This window comes from Delphinus delphis, chromosome 3 (genome assembly GCF_949987515.2).
Source record: "Delphinus delphis chromosome 3, mDelDel1.2, whole genome shotgun sequence".
In the NCBI taxonomy this organism is placed as follows: Eukaryota; Metazoa; Chordata; class Mammalia; order Artiodactyla; family Delphinidae; genus Delphinus; species Delphinus delphis.
The window spans coordinates 10,894,800-10,911,657 of NC_082685.1; the positions used below are offsets into that span (position 1 = coordinate 10,894,800).

The following is a 16,858-nucleotide window of genomic DNA, read 5'->3' on the forward strand; positions in this document are numbered from 1 at the left end:
GGAGGGTGGGAGAAGGGGAAGAAGAAAGCTCATCTCCTGTGACGTGTCTTCTAGACCCTCATTCTTTCCTTCATTTATTCCACAAGCATTTCTCAGGCATTTAATATGTGGCAGGGACCCCACTAAGCCCCTGACATGGTTGGGGTTTTTTTTAATTTTTTTATTGACGTATAGTTGATTTATAATCTTGTATTAGTTTCTGGTGTACAGCAAAGTGATTCAGTTATACATATATATAATTCTTTTTCATATTTTTTCCATTATAATTTATTACAAGATATTGACTATAGTTCCCTGTGCTATACAGTAGGACCTTATTGTTTATCTATTTTATATATAGTAGTAGTAGGTTTTTATCTCATTTAACCCTCACAGAAAACCTAGCAGGCAAATTCTCTGATCCCCCTTTTACAGATTTTGTCATTCATTGAAAAGCATTTGGGAATTCCCTGGTGGTCCAGTGGTTAGGACTCGGCACTCCCACTGCCAGGGCCCTGGGTTCGGTCCCTGGTCATGGAACTAAGATCCCACAAGCCACGGTGTGGCCAAAAATAAACGAATCAATTAAAATTGAAATTAAAAAGGAAAAGCCTTCACTGAGAATCTACTGTGAACAGGGTCTAGGAGGCAGGGACATGGCAGGGAACAAAATAGACAAATCCCTGCCCTCGTTGATATTCTAGGGGGAGAGATAGATGAGAAAGAAACTTGTCAGATGGTGATAAGTACTAAAGAGAAAAACGAAATGGGGAAAGTCGAGGAGAGTTGAAATTTTAGATGAAGACTGTGAGGCACAGAGAAGTTAAGAGACTCGTCCAAGGTAAGCAGAAAGTGAAAGAGCTGAGATTTGAATCCAGATGGGTCCAGAACTTGTGCTTCTAACCACATGCAACGTTGGTTAAACTTGAGCGTGTTTCAGACTCAACTGGGAGCTTATTGAAAATGCAGATTCCAGGGCCCAGCCCAGGTTCTTCAGGAGACCTGGGAATCTGCATTTGTAGTGTTTCTTAGGCAGGTGGTCCAGGGACTCATCTCTGAGAAATGCTGGGTGTGATGCCAGGAGGAGGGGAGGCCTTGGGAGAGCAGGGTGGCCAGCAGGGTCCCACCCCTGTGTTGTCACTGACAGACAGTGTCCTGATCTGACCATTACTGAGGTGGTAAGGTTGCTTCTTGCCCCAGACATCTCAGCACGGTGGGAGAGGTGCCCTGCCACCGCATGACCTTTTTTACTGGCGGGTTCATCTCTGGCCATTTCTTTCTTGTTGCTTTTTCTTTGCTTTTTCTTTGTTGGCTTTTCTGTTTTACGAATGAGGCCCTGCATGAAGGCTGAAGAAGGATTTAAAGCCCCAAAACGTCTTTTTCTGTGTGTATTTTTAAAACATCTTCCCCCATCCTCCTCCTCTCCGAACCTAACTGGCTGAGAATATAAGTTCCTCTCCTGATTCCCCTTCTGGAGGCTGTTGGCAGTGCATGGGATGGGCTGTGGGATGCCAGATTTTTCGGCACGTGGGGGCTTGTCAGTGTTCTTTAAAAGTCTTGGTTCAGAGAGCTTAAATGGCCCAGGAAGTAGAGTGAGAGGAAAATCTTTGCATTAATTTCCAGCTCATTGAGACAGGGTACAGAAAAATTTCCATTGTGGGAAGGGAAGGGAGTCTTTCTCCTTTTCTTCTGACTGTGTGTTAAAATAGGGTTAATAATGAGCTAGATATTGAGCCTGTACATAAAGGGGATAGCAGTATACTTAACTGACGGGCATCCTTTCCAATCACTGGGCCTCGGCTCTGTTTGGTTGACACCCAGGCCACACCTGTTTGTAAATATCTGAAATGTTGCCCCTGGTTAACAATAGGGTCAGAGGTGAGGCCCCAAGGCCCAGTTCCTGTTTTGTGAACAGGGATCACATGTGACTTGTAGGATGAACAAGAAGAAGAAGAGGCAGCCAACCAGAAACTCGCCCTCCAGAAAGCCAAGGAGGTGGCAGAAGTGAGTCCTCTGTCTGCAGCCAACATGTCCATAGCTGTGTAAGTGCCCCCAACACCAGTATGCTCTCTGGGGTCCTCAACCTCTGCACCCTCCCAGTCAAGAATTTGGGGGCAGGGAGCAGTCCCTGACTGGGCTGAGCTTTAGGAAGAGGTGCTTCTGCCCTCCCACCCACTTTCACTCAAGAAATAATTAATTAAGCAGGTACTATGTGCCAGGCACTGTTCTAGCTGATGGGAATACAGCGTTAACAAGAGGTTGAGGTTTATAGGAAGGGCTAGGGGTGGTGAGAGTTACGATTTTAAGTAAAGTTGTCAGGGAAGGTCTCACTGAGAAGGTGACAAAGCCCGAGGAAGGTGAGGGAGGAGCTCTGTGAGGGTCTGAGTGAGCATCCCTGGCAATGGGATCAGCATGTACAAAGGCCCTAAGGCAGGAAGATGCCTGGTGTGTTTAGGGAACGTGAAGGAGGCCAGTGTGGCTGAAGTAGAGTGAGTGAGGGGGGCGAGTGGGGGGAGGTGAGGGCAGAGAGGTGATGAGCAGATCATGCAGGGCCTTGTGGGCTGTAGGCAGGACTTAGAATTTTGCTCTGAGCCAGGTGGGAGACATGGAGGGTTCTTGAACAGAGGAGGGATAGGGACTCAGGTGGTCACAGGTACCCTTTGGATGCTATCAGGGGAGAAGACTGCATTGTTCCCTGCAAAAGAGATAGTGGGGGCTGGATCAGGGTGGTGACTGAACAAGTCATGGATGTAGCTGAATTCTAGACAGATCATGAAGGCAGAGTGGACAGAATTTGCTGGTGGATCAGAGGTGTTAAGGTGGTAAGAGTTAAGGTGTCTTGATTAAAGATTCGTTAACACAGATATTCTGAATTGCACCTTTGCTGGGTAGTCCTGGGATTTTGCATACTGTGGGGGGGTGCATAATGGGACAATGGGGAGGGGGCTTTCTTTCTCAAAGTGCAAGGAGATGGCTGTGGAAGGGGAGCCCAGGAAGGTACATGCTCAGACAGGCAAGCCTATAGAAGTTGATGGTCTGTATAAAACTATCAATACACATAGAACCCCTGGAAACATCTGTGTGCTCCAGGCAGGGCTTCAGCCCAGCCAGCACTCCCAGCCATGACCCCACTGGTGTTTTGCACCAGTGGATAGACAGGCACTGTCCCAAGCTCCCAAGCGCCCATGTCGGGGCTTCCAGAACCTGCTCCAGATCAGTGTCCACTATGATTGGCTGTCTCAGAAGTTAAAATATTTTGAACATCAGGACAGCCCCCAGAGGCCATGTGCTAAAATTTGAAGAGGAATAGAGAGGTCAGTGGGGACATACACCTGGGCTGAGACCCCCATTAGACCGAAATGCCCAGCCAGGCCAGGATACCTTACTGGAACGAGACGCCCATCTGGGCCAAGACGCCTGTAAGGACGACACATCCGGCCAGGTTGAGTTTTCCACACAGGTTGAAACACCTAGTTAGGCAGGGATACCCAGCCAGGCCATGACACCCACCTTGACAGAGATGCCCACTTTGGTCAAGATGCCCATCTGGGCCAAGGTACGCACCTGGGCAGAAATGCCCACCTGGGGCAAGACACCCACCAGGGTGGAGATACCCACTGGACCGAGACGCCCGGCTGGGCTGAGATGCCTGTTAGCCCGAGAGGTCCATGCAGGCCACAATGCCCAGTAGTGCCCTAACCCCTGCGCCCTTCCGTTGCAGGAAGGAACAACAGAAGAACCAGAAGCCCGCCAAGTCCGTGTGGGAGCAGCGGACAAGCGAGATGCGGAAGCAGAACCTGCTGGCCAGCCGGGAGGCGCTGTACAACGAGATGGACCCGGACGAGCGCTGGAAAGCCTCCTACGCCCGGCACCTACGGCCCGACATGAAGACCCACCTGGACCGGCCGCTGGTGGTCGATCCCCAGGAGAACCGCAACAACAACACCAATAAGAGTCGGGCAGCCGAGCCCACGGTGGACCAGCGCCTCGGGCAGCAGCGAGCCGAGGACTTCCTGAGAAAACAGGCCCGCTACCACGACCGGGCCCGGGACCCCTGCGGCTCCGTGGGCCTGGACACCCGGAGGCCCTGGGCGGGCAGCCAGGAGGCCGAGCTGAGCCGGGAGGGGCCTTACGGCCGCGAGTCGGACCACCACGCCCGGGAGGGCGGCCTGGAGCAGCCGGGGTTCTGGGAGGGCGAGGCGGAGCGGGGCAAAGTCTGCGACCCGCACCGGAGGCACGCCCACCGGCAGGGGTGCAGCCGGGAAAGCCGCAGCGGGTCCCCGCGCACCGGGGCCGACGGGGAGCCCCGCAGGCACCGGGCGCACCGCAGGCCGGGCGACGAGGGCCCAGAGGACAAGGCCGATCGGAGGTCCCGGCACCGTGAGGGCAGCCGGCCGGCCCGGGGCGGCGAAGGCGAGGGCCCAGACGGCGGCGAGCGGAGGAGGCGGCACCGGCTTGGCCCTCCGCCCGCCTACGACGGGGACGCACGCAGGGAGGACAAGGAACGCAGGCACCGGAGGAGGAAGTAAGTGGAAACGATGACAATAGTAGAAAATGATAAGATGAGGCAAAGTGGCACCTGCTGGATACCTGGTACCCTCCTGAGCCACTTATTTCAGCTTCTTGACAGCCCCCTCATTGTCATGGCCCCGTTTCACAGATGGGGAAGCTAAGAGTTGGAGCTGACTTGCCCAAGGTAACACATCTAATAAGTGGCCTTGAACCCAGGTCATCTGGCGCCAGCAGCAGCAAACTATCAAGCCCTTGTACGTCTCAGGGAAACTCTACAAGAACTTTCCCCCAGAATTATACAGCTCTTCCATGTGCTTGCTGTGTGGCCTTCGGCAGGGACCTCATGTCTCTGGGCCTCAGTTTTCACAATCTGTAAAATGGAGATAGTGGGGTCTAATTTGGTCATTGCTCGAATTAAATGACGTAATATATGCAAAGGGCCTGAAAGAGCAGCTGACACATAGTAAGTGCTTGGGAAATTTAGACCCTTTTTAGCTGTCATCGAGTCAATCATTTTTCACCTGATGCTATTCCTGGGGGTTTTGAAAAGCCACTCTGGGCCCTCAGAACTGAATGAAGAGCAGCGTTCAAGGCTTTGGGCCACATCTTCCAGGCCAGCACCTCACCCAGTCAGAAATGACACCCTGTTCTTCATAACAATATTTTGTAACACTCCTTAGAAAATCCTACGGTGATTGTACATTTAGGAGCCCAAACAACTTACATGCGTTCTTTCATTAATTAACGTCCTCTTAGTCTTCTTCTTTTTTCTTTAATTTTTATTGGAGTATAGTTGATCTCTTATTCTTCTTTTATTATATATCACCCGCCACTAGGGCATCCTTTTGATTTTTTTTTTTTTCTTTTTTTAAAAAAACCCTCTTGTAAGTTTTTTGTGTTTTCTTTTTTTGGCATTAGGTATTCTTTTTTTTTCTTCCACTTTTATTGAGGTATAATCGACGGGCAGCATGGTATAAGTGTAAGGTGTACAACATAATGATTACATTTACATGCATCAGCACCATATTAATTTTTTTTTTAATTTTTGGCTGCATTGGGTCTTTTTTTAAGGTTTTTTTTTTTTTAATTTTTTTTTAAGATTTTTTTTTTTTTTTTTTTTTTTTTTTTGGCTGCATTGGGTCTTCGTTGCTGTGTGCGGGCTTTCTCTAGTTGCAGCGAGCGGGGGCTGCTCTTCATTGCCGTCCTTGGGCTTCTCATTGTGGTGGCTTCTCTTGTTGCAGAGCACGGGCTGTAGGCACGCAGGCTTCAGTAGTTGTGGCACACGGGCTCAGTAGTTGTGGCTCGCGGGTACTAGAGCACAGGCTCAGTAGTTGTGGCGCACGGGCTTAGTTGCTCCGTGGCATGTGGGATCTTCCTGGACCAGGGCTCGAACTCGTGTCCCCTGCATTGGCAGGCGGATTCTTAACCACTGCACCACCAGGGAAGCCCCATATTAATTTTTAATGATGTGTTTAAATGCTTCTGTTACATGCCATATGCACTAAGCTAGCACTTCTCAAAATTGAATGGGTGCACGAATCCCCAGGGATCTTGTGAAAATACAGATTCTAATTCAGTAGGTCTCAGGTGCAGCCTGAGGTTCTGCATTTCTAAGGAGCCAGTGATGGTCCAGGGACCACACTTTGAGTAAGGAGACCCTAGAAGACAGAGTGAAGCAATTCTGATGCAGACACCTATACACAAAATCACAATGAATGAGACAGGTACAGATGCCAGCTGACTCAGGATGCAAGCTACTCGAATAACATGAGGGAGTTACCATCAGTGGTGAGATGTTCCAAAATGGTGAAGTTCCGTACGGAATAGAGTCTGCTCTTCCTTTAATTTGTCCAGTACTTGCATTCTGGGAAGATGTGATGTATATTTAAAACATGCAAAAAATACTTTATACTGATACATGAAGCAGAGTTAGGTCGAAACAAAAGACTCAGATCATTACAAGCAGAGTTTTCACCTGTGTGAGGGACATTAGAGAGTCATGAAGGAGAAAGGATAATTCTTCCTCGGTGGGACTGCCCTGCACATGGTAAGATACTTATATACCTGCCTCCCATTTCCTAAATGCCCACAATGCCCCCAATTATTATGGCGTTAGGTCTCCACATAGCTCCACAACAGCCCCCTGAAAATCATTGTTTCTGAGAAGGGAATAGTGTTCTAGGCAAAGAACAGTCATGTGTAAAGGCCAGAACAGAAGGCGGCCAGTTTGCCATTTGGAGGGTGAGGAGAGAGGGGCAGACAAAGAAATTGAAGGGAGTGTAATAGGTCAGCAGAGCCTGGAGCCCTCCCAGGGAAATGGGAGGCCACTGAAGGGATTTTATGTGGAATGAAGTGTTTAGCACAGGACTCCCATAATTAAGAACCAGTGGATCACTGGTGCTATTTTTTGGGGGGGGGCCATGCCACGTGGCATGCTGGATCTTAGTTCCCCGACCAGGGATCCAACCCCTCTCAGTGGAAGTGAGGAATCCTAACCACTGGACCACCAGGCAAGTCTCCTGGTGCTATTATTTTAATACTACTGATGTTACTGTTGTTATCATCCTTGTATTATATCTACTCCTATCATTGAAGGAGGAAGGATGACAGGGGCAGAAAGGCAGCTCAGCCTGGTAGTGAAGGGCAAGGATTCTGGAGCCAGAGGTCACACTGCTGCCCCATCACTTCCCAGCTGTGTGACTTGCAGCCTGTCACTTCCTCTCTCTGGGCCTCCGTTTCTCCAACTGTAAAGTGGGAATAAGAATGCTACCTGCCTCCTAGGGTAGGTATAAGGTTCAAATGAGTTAATACATGCAAAATGCTTTAAAGGGTGCCTGACTTATAATAAGTATGCAGTATTAGCTATTATTAGTATGAATATTATTATCATTCAGTACTCAGTAAATGTTAACTATTTTTCACAGTAGCAGTAGTAATAGGCATTCGATAAGTTTTAGTTATTACTATTATTATTTTCACTATTACTATTAAGACACTTTCATCATAGACTAGAAAACAAAACTTTAGATCCATAGCCTTTGGATTATCCATTCAAGCTCCTTCTTTTTACAGATGGGGAAACTGAGGCCCAGAGAGGGAAAGGGATTTCCCCAAGGGCAGCCAGCCAGCTGATAGCAGTAGTGTGATAAGAACCCAGCTTTCCTGAATTCCACAGGTGGCCCCTGCTCCCCCTCCTCTCCAGAGGAACAAAGGACCTCCCCCACTTCCACCCCCAAATCTGCACGAGGAGGGTACTGATCACTCCTTTATTAATAGATGTGTCAGGGCTTCCCTGGTGGCGCGGTGGTTGAGAGTCCGCCTGCCGATGCAGGGGACACAGGTTCGTGCCCCGGTCCGGGAAGATCCCACGTGCCGCGGAGCGGCTGGGCCCGTGAGCCATGGCCGCTGAGCCTGCACGTCCGGAGCCTGTGCTCCGCAACGGGAGAGGCCACAACAGTGAGAGGCCCGCGTAACGCAAAAAAAAAAAAAAAAAAAGAACATAACATACTAAAAAGACATTTCAGTTCTGTATTATGACAAAGGCAGTGGCCCTTAACAGGCCTGCCTCGCACATTTCTCCTCTTGTCCTTCCTTAGGCCTCTCCCTAGACACACTCTGTGTTTTGATTCTCCAGACCATTGATACTAAATATAATTGTTTTCTTTCTATTTCCCCTGTCTTCCCCCACCATTTCTGCCTTAATCTCTTCCGCTTCAGTTTTCCTAGGTTTACGTGTCCCCCACCCCCGAAGCTTTCACTGGCTCACCCCAGGAAAAAGGGGGTGGAGCACACTCTGTTTTGTATCGTTAAACAGTCGCTAACCCCTGATCTCCCACACCAGGTGGCTGAGCCCAGTGTCACCCCAGGGGCACCAAAGTGAGGATGAAGCTTTCTCTGACTCCCAGTAAAAATTGCAGGGCAATTTTTGGATTGCAGGGCATCCACCACTCCCTGATAGCTGGGCAGTGCCTCCTGCTAGGTTTGACTGAGGAGATCTGCAGGGCCTGCACCACCCTAGAATTAATATCTCAGCTATTTGCATACTAGTTCCACCTGCTCCCATCACCAAGACAACCTACTCCCCAAAAGGATCAATAAGAGAGATACTGGACTTCTGAGCCTCACAGTTTATCCAGCAAGGGGTGGAGAGGAGAGGCTTCATCCTTTAATACCCTGATTCTTACAGCACCCCCAATTTGCCTTAGCCAGTCTCAGCACCTCCATTCCATGCACACCAACTCATCCGTTGCCCCATTTTCTTCACTGAGTGGTGCTGTAGCTTAAGATCTCTAGGGCCAGAGTCCAACGCAGCCCTTTCCCAGCTGGATAACAACGGGCAAGTGCCTTTGCCTCTCTGGGCATCACCTTCCTCATCTGTAAAATGGGCCTGATCCTAATAGCACCTCAGATGGTGATTGTTGTGGGGATTACATGAGTTAATATGTGCAGGTCCTAAGGATAGTGGGGACACAAGCAGCATCCTCTGAATTGAGGGACCTGAGCATGCCCCAGGCAAGATGTCCGTAGCCCTTGGCAGAGGGATGCTGAAGTGATTAGCTGGCAAAGGGGTGCAGTGCAGGACAGGCATTACGCAATCAACTGCCTATTCCGGGCAGATGATGGCAGATCCCCAAGAGGGAAGGGGGAAGGGGGCCTGACTTCAAAGTTTTCTGCCGCTTTTGAGTTCTCCTTGGAGACACTTGGAAATAAAACTTCCTGGAGATGGACGCTAGGCCTCTGCAGGCTGAGCTTGTTAAAACTCCGCTGCAAACAGAGCCAGCAGAAGAAACAAAAGCAAGACAAAGCAGAGACCCTCAGATCCCCTTTCCATCCGAACAAGGGGCTCTCGGTCCACGTGTGAGACTGTCCCTCTAACAAAACGTACGCCGTGATCTCAACTGCTATGTTATTTAGTACAGTCTCTCTAGATGGTGACCCAAAGATTCAGATTCTCTTTGAAATGATAACTTCGCTGAGCCTGCTTTTTGGTAGAGCTCTACTTAAAAGAATAGACAAAATGATGAGAAAATATTCCCAGCCAGGTTTTCATCTGAGGTACATGAGCAAAATATATTCACCCCATCTCAGCATCCCCAGAAGTCTTACCCCATCATCAGCTCAAAAATTCCAAATCTCATCATCTCACTCCAGTACCGGTAAGACTCTAGGTATGATCCATGTGGGGGCAAAATTTTCTTCCATCTGTGGACCTGAAAACTAGAAAACAAATTATCTGCTTCCAAAACACAAAGGTGGGACAAGCACAAAAATAGACATTCCTATTCCAAAAGGGGGAAATTGGAAGGAATAAAACGTCCCCAGCAAGTTCTAAATCCAACAGAGCAAATTCCATTAGGTTTCCAGGCCTGCGAGCAATGCTCTAGCTCTCAGCTCATTCACACATTTATTCTTCACAGGAACTCAGCGAGGTTATCATCCCCATGTTATGGCTGAGAAACAGGCTGAGTAAATCACCGGTGGTCACATAGCAAATAAGTTCCAGGATCTTCACTTTAGTCTCTATGTTATAGAGAAGGTTCTACTACTATTATCCCCAATTCAAAGATGAGGAAACTGGGACTTCCCTGGTGGCGCAGTGGATAAGACTCCACATTCCCAATGCAGGGGGCCTGGGTTCAATCCCTGGTCAGGGAGCTAGATGCCCACATGCATGCTACAACTAAGAGTTCACATGCCACAACTAAGGAGACTGCGAGCTGCAACTAAGTGAGCCTGCCTGCTGCAACTAAGACCTGGTGCAACCAAACAAATAAATATTTTTTTTTAAAATTGAACAAACTCTACTAAGATTTAAAAAATAAATAAATAAAGATGAGGAAACTGAGGCTTGGGGAGGTTAATCAAGCTACAGAGGATCCCACAGCTAGTAAGTGGCATTGGTGAGACTCAAACCCAGGTCAGTCTGTCAATCTAGGACCTGCTCACATGACTGAGAAGTGAGGCATTTGCCTGGACCTGCCCTTCTCCCTCTGCGGCCTCAGGGACGCAAGCCTGAAAATAAATTACCTCATCTCTCTTCTGCTTGCTAAAAACACCATGGACTTTTGCAAGTTAAAATGCAAAAATAAAACAAGAAAGAGGGTACTGGTGACTTAGCCAGTGGAAGGGCCTCCAGGGGAGGCCAGCTTTTTCTCTTTTTTTTTAATTATTATTATTTTTTATTTGAAATATAGTTGATTTACAGAGGCCAGCTTATTTTAAATTTTTAAGTGTTAGGTAGATTTAGGGTTACAGATTGGGCCTCAGGAAGCAAGTCTATGCTGTCCGGAGGCTTTGGTTCCTGCAATTGTACCTAATCTCCTGGGTGTTCGATGAATGGATACAAGCTGAGGGCTGTCTTTTGCTCACTTCTGGTCTCTTGAGTGAGTGTGTGATGGCAACAGCCTGAAAAAGCCATTTTCTTTTTTTAATTTTTATTTATTTATTTGGTTGCAGCAGGGAGGCTCCTTAGTTGTGGCACATGGGCTCCTTAGTTGCGGCAGGTGGGCTCCTTAGTTGTGCCTCACGGGTTCCTTATTTATGGCATGCAAACTCTTAGTTGCGGCATGCGTGTGGGATCTAGTTCCCTGACCAGGAATTGAACCCAGGCCCCCTGCATTGGGAGTGTGGGGTCTTATCCACTGCACCCCCAGGAAAGTCCCACTAAACCATTTTCTAGTATGCCTAACTCACCCTCTCCGGGCCTCAGTTTCCTCCTCTGTGTAATGGGAGCAGTAACAATTCAGGCCTCATAAGATTGTCCCAGAAGTTAATGAGTTAAAATAGAAGAGAGGCTGGCTCACACTATTGGAGGTTACAGTGAGTGCCAAGGGTTCCCTGCACCCAGCAGCTGGGGGCTGAGCCTCCTGGGAGATCTCCAACTGCTTAGTAAGAGAGCTGCAGCGTCAGGTGGGGGGTAGTATGGGTGCTGGAGCCATGTGGTCTGGGTCCAAGCTGCCTCTGCCAGCAACTGACTGTGTGGCCTTGGGCAAGGCCCTTCATGTTTCTGGGCCTTGGTTTTGCTCATCTATAAGAAGGGAATAACAGTACTACCCACCCCCTGTGGTTATTCTAAGGATTAGATGAGCTGACGTGTCAAGGCTGGCACACAGCAAGTACTCGGTATGTGTGAGCTCTTATGAGGAGGTGTGGAGGGTATGGGGTACAGAATTGGGGGGTGCCTTTAAGAAGAACCAGAGGGGTAAGTCTTGGACTGCAGAACCCTCTGGAGAGAGGAGTCATTGAGATTATAAACTACAGATGTCCTGGTGTTTCCGGGAAACAGACTTTGCCAGGGCCAGTGCCCAGGGACGGGGGAAGAATGGAGCCTCTTATCTGAAGATCGAGGGTCCAGAAGGGGTGTCTGAAGGCAAACAGAACAAACTGGGCGTCAGGGCCACACAGATCCATGCCCAGGCAGGCAGAGCTGGGACCAGCCGAAGACAGAGTGAGCAGGGCCTGTAGCCACCCTCACCAGAGCCAGGGCTCCTGGGGGTCTCTGACAAGCTGGCGGTGAGTGTGCGGATGGGAGAAGGCAGGGGTTGATGGCAAGTCTAGGCCTGTGGGACTTCTCCTGGGCCTCAGTGTCCTTATCTGAAAAATGGGGACACTCATTTATCATTTGACAAGAAGTGACCAGGTGGGCTTCCCTGGTGGCGCAGTGGTTGAGAGTCCGCCTGCCGATGCAGGGGACGCGGGTTCGTACCCCGGTCCGGGAGGATCCCACGTGCCGCGGAGCGGCTGGGCCCGTGAGCCATGGCCGCTGAGCCTGCACGTCCGGAGCCTGTGCTCCACAAAGGGAGAGGCCACAGCAGTGAGAGGCCCGCATACCGCAAAAAAAAAAAAAAAAAAAAAAAAAAGAAGTGACCAGGCATTTACCATGTGCCAGGCCCTGTTCTGGGCACTGAAATCACAGCTGTGAACAAGACAGACAAAAATAAACCCCTTGCCTTGCGGAGCTGATGTTTCAGTGGGCATTGAGGTCGGAAAAGCTAAGCAAGGACCTTTAACTTTTTCCTCTCCTCCAAATGCATTGAGCACTCAGACTCTTTTCTCCTCATGTCCATCTGCATGGTGGTAATTATTTGAGTCACTGAGGCACCAAACCCCTACCCACCTCATCTTTCCCACTCTCCACCTTCAGCCATACCAGCCACCTGAAACTCAACAAGCTTATCCCCACCTCATGGCCTTTGCACTGGCTGTTCCCCCTGCCTGGAATGCTTTGCCCACCACACTTGTATCCCTGTGAGAAATTACCTTGTTCATTTACTGGCTGCGTAGCCTTGGCAAGAGACTTAACCTCTCTGAGCTTCAGTTTTCTCATCTGTAAAACGGTGCTAGTAATTATCCCTCTTAGGGCTAAGGACGAAGGGGTTATTACAAGGCAAGTGTGTTACTGAAATGTCTGCTGTTATTATTTCTATTGTTATTTTTTATTATGTTAATGTACGTATATGACCTGCTTTCCCTAACTGGAATATTGGGAAGGGGCATACTTACTACAAGCATTTAAAACCATGAGGCAGGGAGTTCCCTGGCGGTCCAGTGGTTAGGACTCCACGCTTTCACTGCCGAGGGCCGGGGTTCAGTCCCTGGTCAGGGAACTAAGATCCCACAAGCCACGTGGCGTGGCCAAAAAACAAAACAAAAAGATAAATCCATGAGGCAATTCCACCCCTAAAGAGATGGTGTCCCTGTGTCTGCGTTAGCCACTCCTGGAAACACTGTGTGTCCCTGTCCTGCCTCAGAGCTAATGGGAGACACATAGGCAGGGTCAGGGAGGTTTGGGTTGGAGACATGCGGGCTCTGGCAGAAAGTTCTTTTCCTTTCTGATTTCTCCATGAAGGAGTAGCCTCATCTCTTAGGAAGCAGCCCTCCTGGCAGGAGAAGCACCACACTGAAACCTGGGAGGGTGGGCACTTACACTGCCACGGGGTCTTGATCCGTAACAAGAACAGACCAGGCACCGGAGAGTTTTCAGGACACGGCCCCTCGACCGCCAACTTGTACCTCGAATGGTGGAATCTTAGGCAGGATCTGGAGACATCCCCTCTATGTTCTAACTCACTTATGGGTTCTTTTTCATTGGCCTGCCTGCCACAGAGAGAACCAGGGCTCCGGGGTCCCCGTGTCGGGCCCCAACCTGTCCACCACCCGACCGATCCAGCAGGACCTGGGCCGCCAAGACCCACCCCTGGCCGAGGATATTGACAACATGAAGAACAACAAGCTAGCCACCGCGGAGTCAGCCAGTCCCCACGACAGCCTCGGCCACGCCGGCCTGCCCCAGAGCCCGGCCAAGATGGCGAACAGCACCGACCCCAGCCCCGCGCCTGTCCCACCTGCCACGGCCGCCAACCCCCAGAACGCTTCCAGCCGCCGGACACCCAACAACCCGGGGAACCCGTCCAACCCCGGCCCCCCCAAGACCCCCGAGAACAGCCTTATCGTCACCAACCCCAGCAGCACCCAGACCACCTCAGCTAAGACTGCCAGGAAACCCGACCACACCACGGTGGACATCCCCCCGGCCTGCCCGCGCCCCCTCAATCACACCGTCGTCCAAGGTATGAGCTCCAATCTCACACGTGAGCCGGCCTCCTGGGCTCAATCCCCAGAGGCTCCGTTGGGTGACTCTGGACAGTGACTCCACCTCTCTGGCCTCAGTTGCTTCATCTGGAAAATGGGTAGAGACATAGTTCCTGCCCCCACAGGGCTGCTGGGAGAATTAAATGAGATAATATGCATACGATGCCTGGCAAGTACACGATAGGTTAGCAACATTTCCTGCATCCCAAATTCCCACAGGGGAGCCAGGGGGCCCCCATATTTGAGGAGTCAACGGATTCCTCTGATGGAAATCTGGGGGAGTCAGATGATTCTTTAGGCCGGCGCTGTCCAAAAGAAATGTGACACAGGCCGCCTATGTAATGTTAAACTTTCTAGGGGAGTTCCCTGGCGGTCCAGCGGTTAGGACTCCATGCTTCCACTGCAGGGGGCACGGATTCGATCCCTGGTTGGGGAACTAAGATCCCGCAAGCCGAGTGGTGCGGCCCAAATAATTAATTTATTTATTTATTAAACTTTGTAGTAGCCATGTTAAAAGAAAGAAAGAAGGGACGAAAGGAGAAAAGGAGGGAGGGAAGAGGGAAGAAGGAAGGAAGGAAGGAGTGATTTTAAAAATAAAGAAGAAATAGGTGAATTGAACTTTAATAGTTAAATCGTATTTAACCCAAAATACTATTGATTTGTATCCAGAGTGTTAACATGTCAATGTGTCATCAATACCTTCTACATTATTAACGAGCTACCTTACATTCTTTTTCTTGTACTCAGTCTTGGAAATCTGGCGTGTTTTTACACTGCATGCCGCAGTTTGGACTAGCCACGTTTCAGATGCTGGACAGCGCAGGTCTAGGACCTTGAGGGATTGGCTGTTTTTGCCTCCCACCCCCAAACTCCCCCTTGTAAGATCTGAGAAGCACCAGGAATTCGGAAATTACCCTGAGCTTATTATTTTTAAGATGATAATGGTAGCCCAGTTCTATGCAAAAGCTGTCCATGAGTTTGCTCTATAAATGCTTGCCACAGTCCTACAAGGCGGATCTTGTCCTTGTGCCCATTTCACAGATGAAAAAACTGAGGCTCAGCAAGGCTCAGCCTGTCCACGGACCCATAGAGGGGCTAGGCTGCAGGATCAATGCTCAGGAGGATGGTGCCTCACCCCACTCAGGAGAGGGGTGTTAATGGGGGGAAACCCTGCAGTTTGACTATGGGAGGGGCTCAGTATTCCCATCTGTAAAGTGGGGCTCTTGGTACTCACCCCGCCTGCCTCCAAGTGACAATAGAAAGGTCCTCATAGGCTGGGGGTAGGTCTATGTTAGTTTCCCGTGAGGGTCCCAGCAGACTCAAGGCTGTAGAGTGGTTGAGAGCACGCACTCTGGGGCCAGGCTACCCGGGTTCAAATCCCAGCTTTGCCACATCCCAGCCATGTGACCTCAGGCAAGCCACTTCACCTCTCTGTGCCTCAGTTTCCTCATCTGTAAAGTGGGGATCATAAAGTGCCAACCTCATAGGGTCAGGTGAGGATTAGATGGCATAACAGGGTGCCTGGCACATAGTAGGCGCTTTGTGTCAGCTGCTTATTGCCTGCTCTGGAGAGCAGGCAGGAGACCAGAGGTTTGTGGGAAATCGTGGAGGGAGCCCTGTGTTGGTTCTTGTCCCAACAGTGAACAAAAACGCCAACCCAGACCCACTGCCAAAAAAGGAGGAAGAGAAGAAAGAGGAGGAGGAAGACGACCCCGGGGAAGACGGCCCCAAGCCCATGCCCCCCTACAGCTCCATGTTTATCCTCTCTACGACCAACCCGTGAGTATGACCCACGGCCAGGGCAGGGGGCCCAGGGCTCCCACTGGGGCAGTGGAAGTCAGGACAGAGGGCAGACCCAGACAAAGGGTAGTGGGGGAGAGTTGCCTCTAAGACCATTAGTCCATAGGAGACCTTTGAGCAAATTAAAAAAATGATGTCCCTTTCTTAAGTCATATAAGATAGAAACTTATCGTAAAGTACTGATTTTGTTGGAAAAGACCCCCTCCTGCCACCAATTAAAAACCACTGTCATAAATATCTACACTGTCTGTGATGTGAGAGGTGTCCCTTAGAAATGGCTTCCTTGTGCAGTGCACAACCTGTACAATTGTACATGGCAGCCCTGGTCCCTGAGCTCTGCTCTACGAGGATTTGGATTTTGGGTAGATGATCTCTGAGTTCGCGGCCCTCTGTCTTGGGCATCCTTGAGGAGGCTGGATTATTTAGGGGAGAAATTTATCGCATGTTTGTCTTGGTGGCTCAGAGGTTGTTTTAGAATTGCATTTTTCCAAAGGGTATTTTTTGAAACCCTGGTCCCTCAAAATGCTTCTTGGCAAAGGAGAATCATGTCAAATAAGCTGCAGGGGAAACTGCTTTCTCTAACCTGCCCCTTGGAGCTCACCCTGTGCATTTACTTTTGTATGTGGTGGACATTATCTATTTTAATAAAGAAATTCTTATGTGGCACTTAGCACCAGGCCCTCTTCTGAATACTTTACAAAAAAAAAAATTTTTCATAATAACCCTATAGGGGTTGGTACTTTGCTTATCCCCATTGGACAGATGAAGAAACTGAGGTCCAGAGAGATGAAGTCACCTGCCCGAAGTCACACAGCAAGCAAGGGGGAGAGCCCAGACAGACTCGACTCCAGCATCCTTGTTCTTAGCCACTCAGCCCTGCAGCCATTCATACAATCTCATGACATATTTATCATTATTAGCTCCACTTGAGGTTAATTATTTCATTATTATCTCATTAGCATATTAAAGACTCTGA

General features: G+C 49.6%; 1 protein-coding gene across 2 annotated transcripts in view; it reads left to right on the forward strand.

The window, feature by feature from the left end:
* CACNA1A (calcium voltage-gated channel subunit alpha1 A) overlaps positions 1–16,858 on the forward strand; it is a 237,288-nt gene that overhangs the window by 154,886 nt on the left and 65,544 nt on the right. For both annotated transcript variants that reach the window (XM_060007880.1, XM_060007879.1), the window contains exons 18-21: positions 1,915–2,021; positions 3,701–4,504; positions 13,597–14,060; positions 15,723–15,861. In XM_060007880.1, coding sequence (XP_059863863.1) covers positions 1,915–2,021; positions 3,701–4,504; positions 13,597–14,060; positions 15,723–15,861 — 1,514 coding nt within the window. The remainder of the gene's footprint in view (positions 1–1,914; positions 2,022–3,700; positions 4,505–13,596; positions 14,061–15,722; positions 15,862–16,858) is intronic.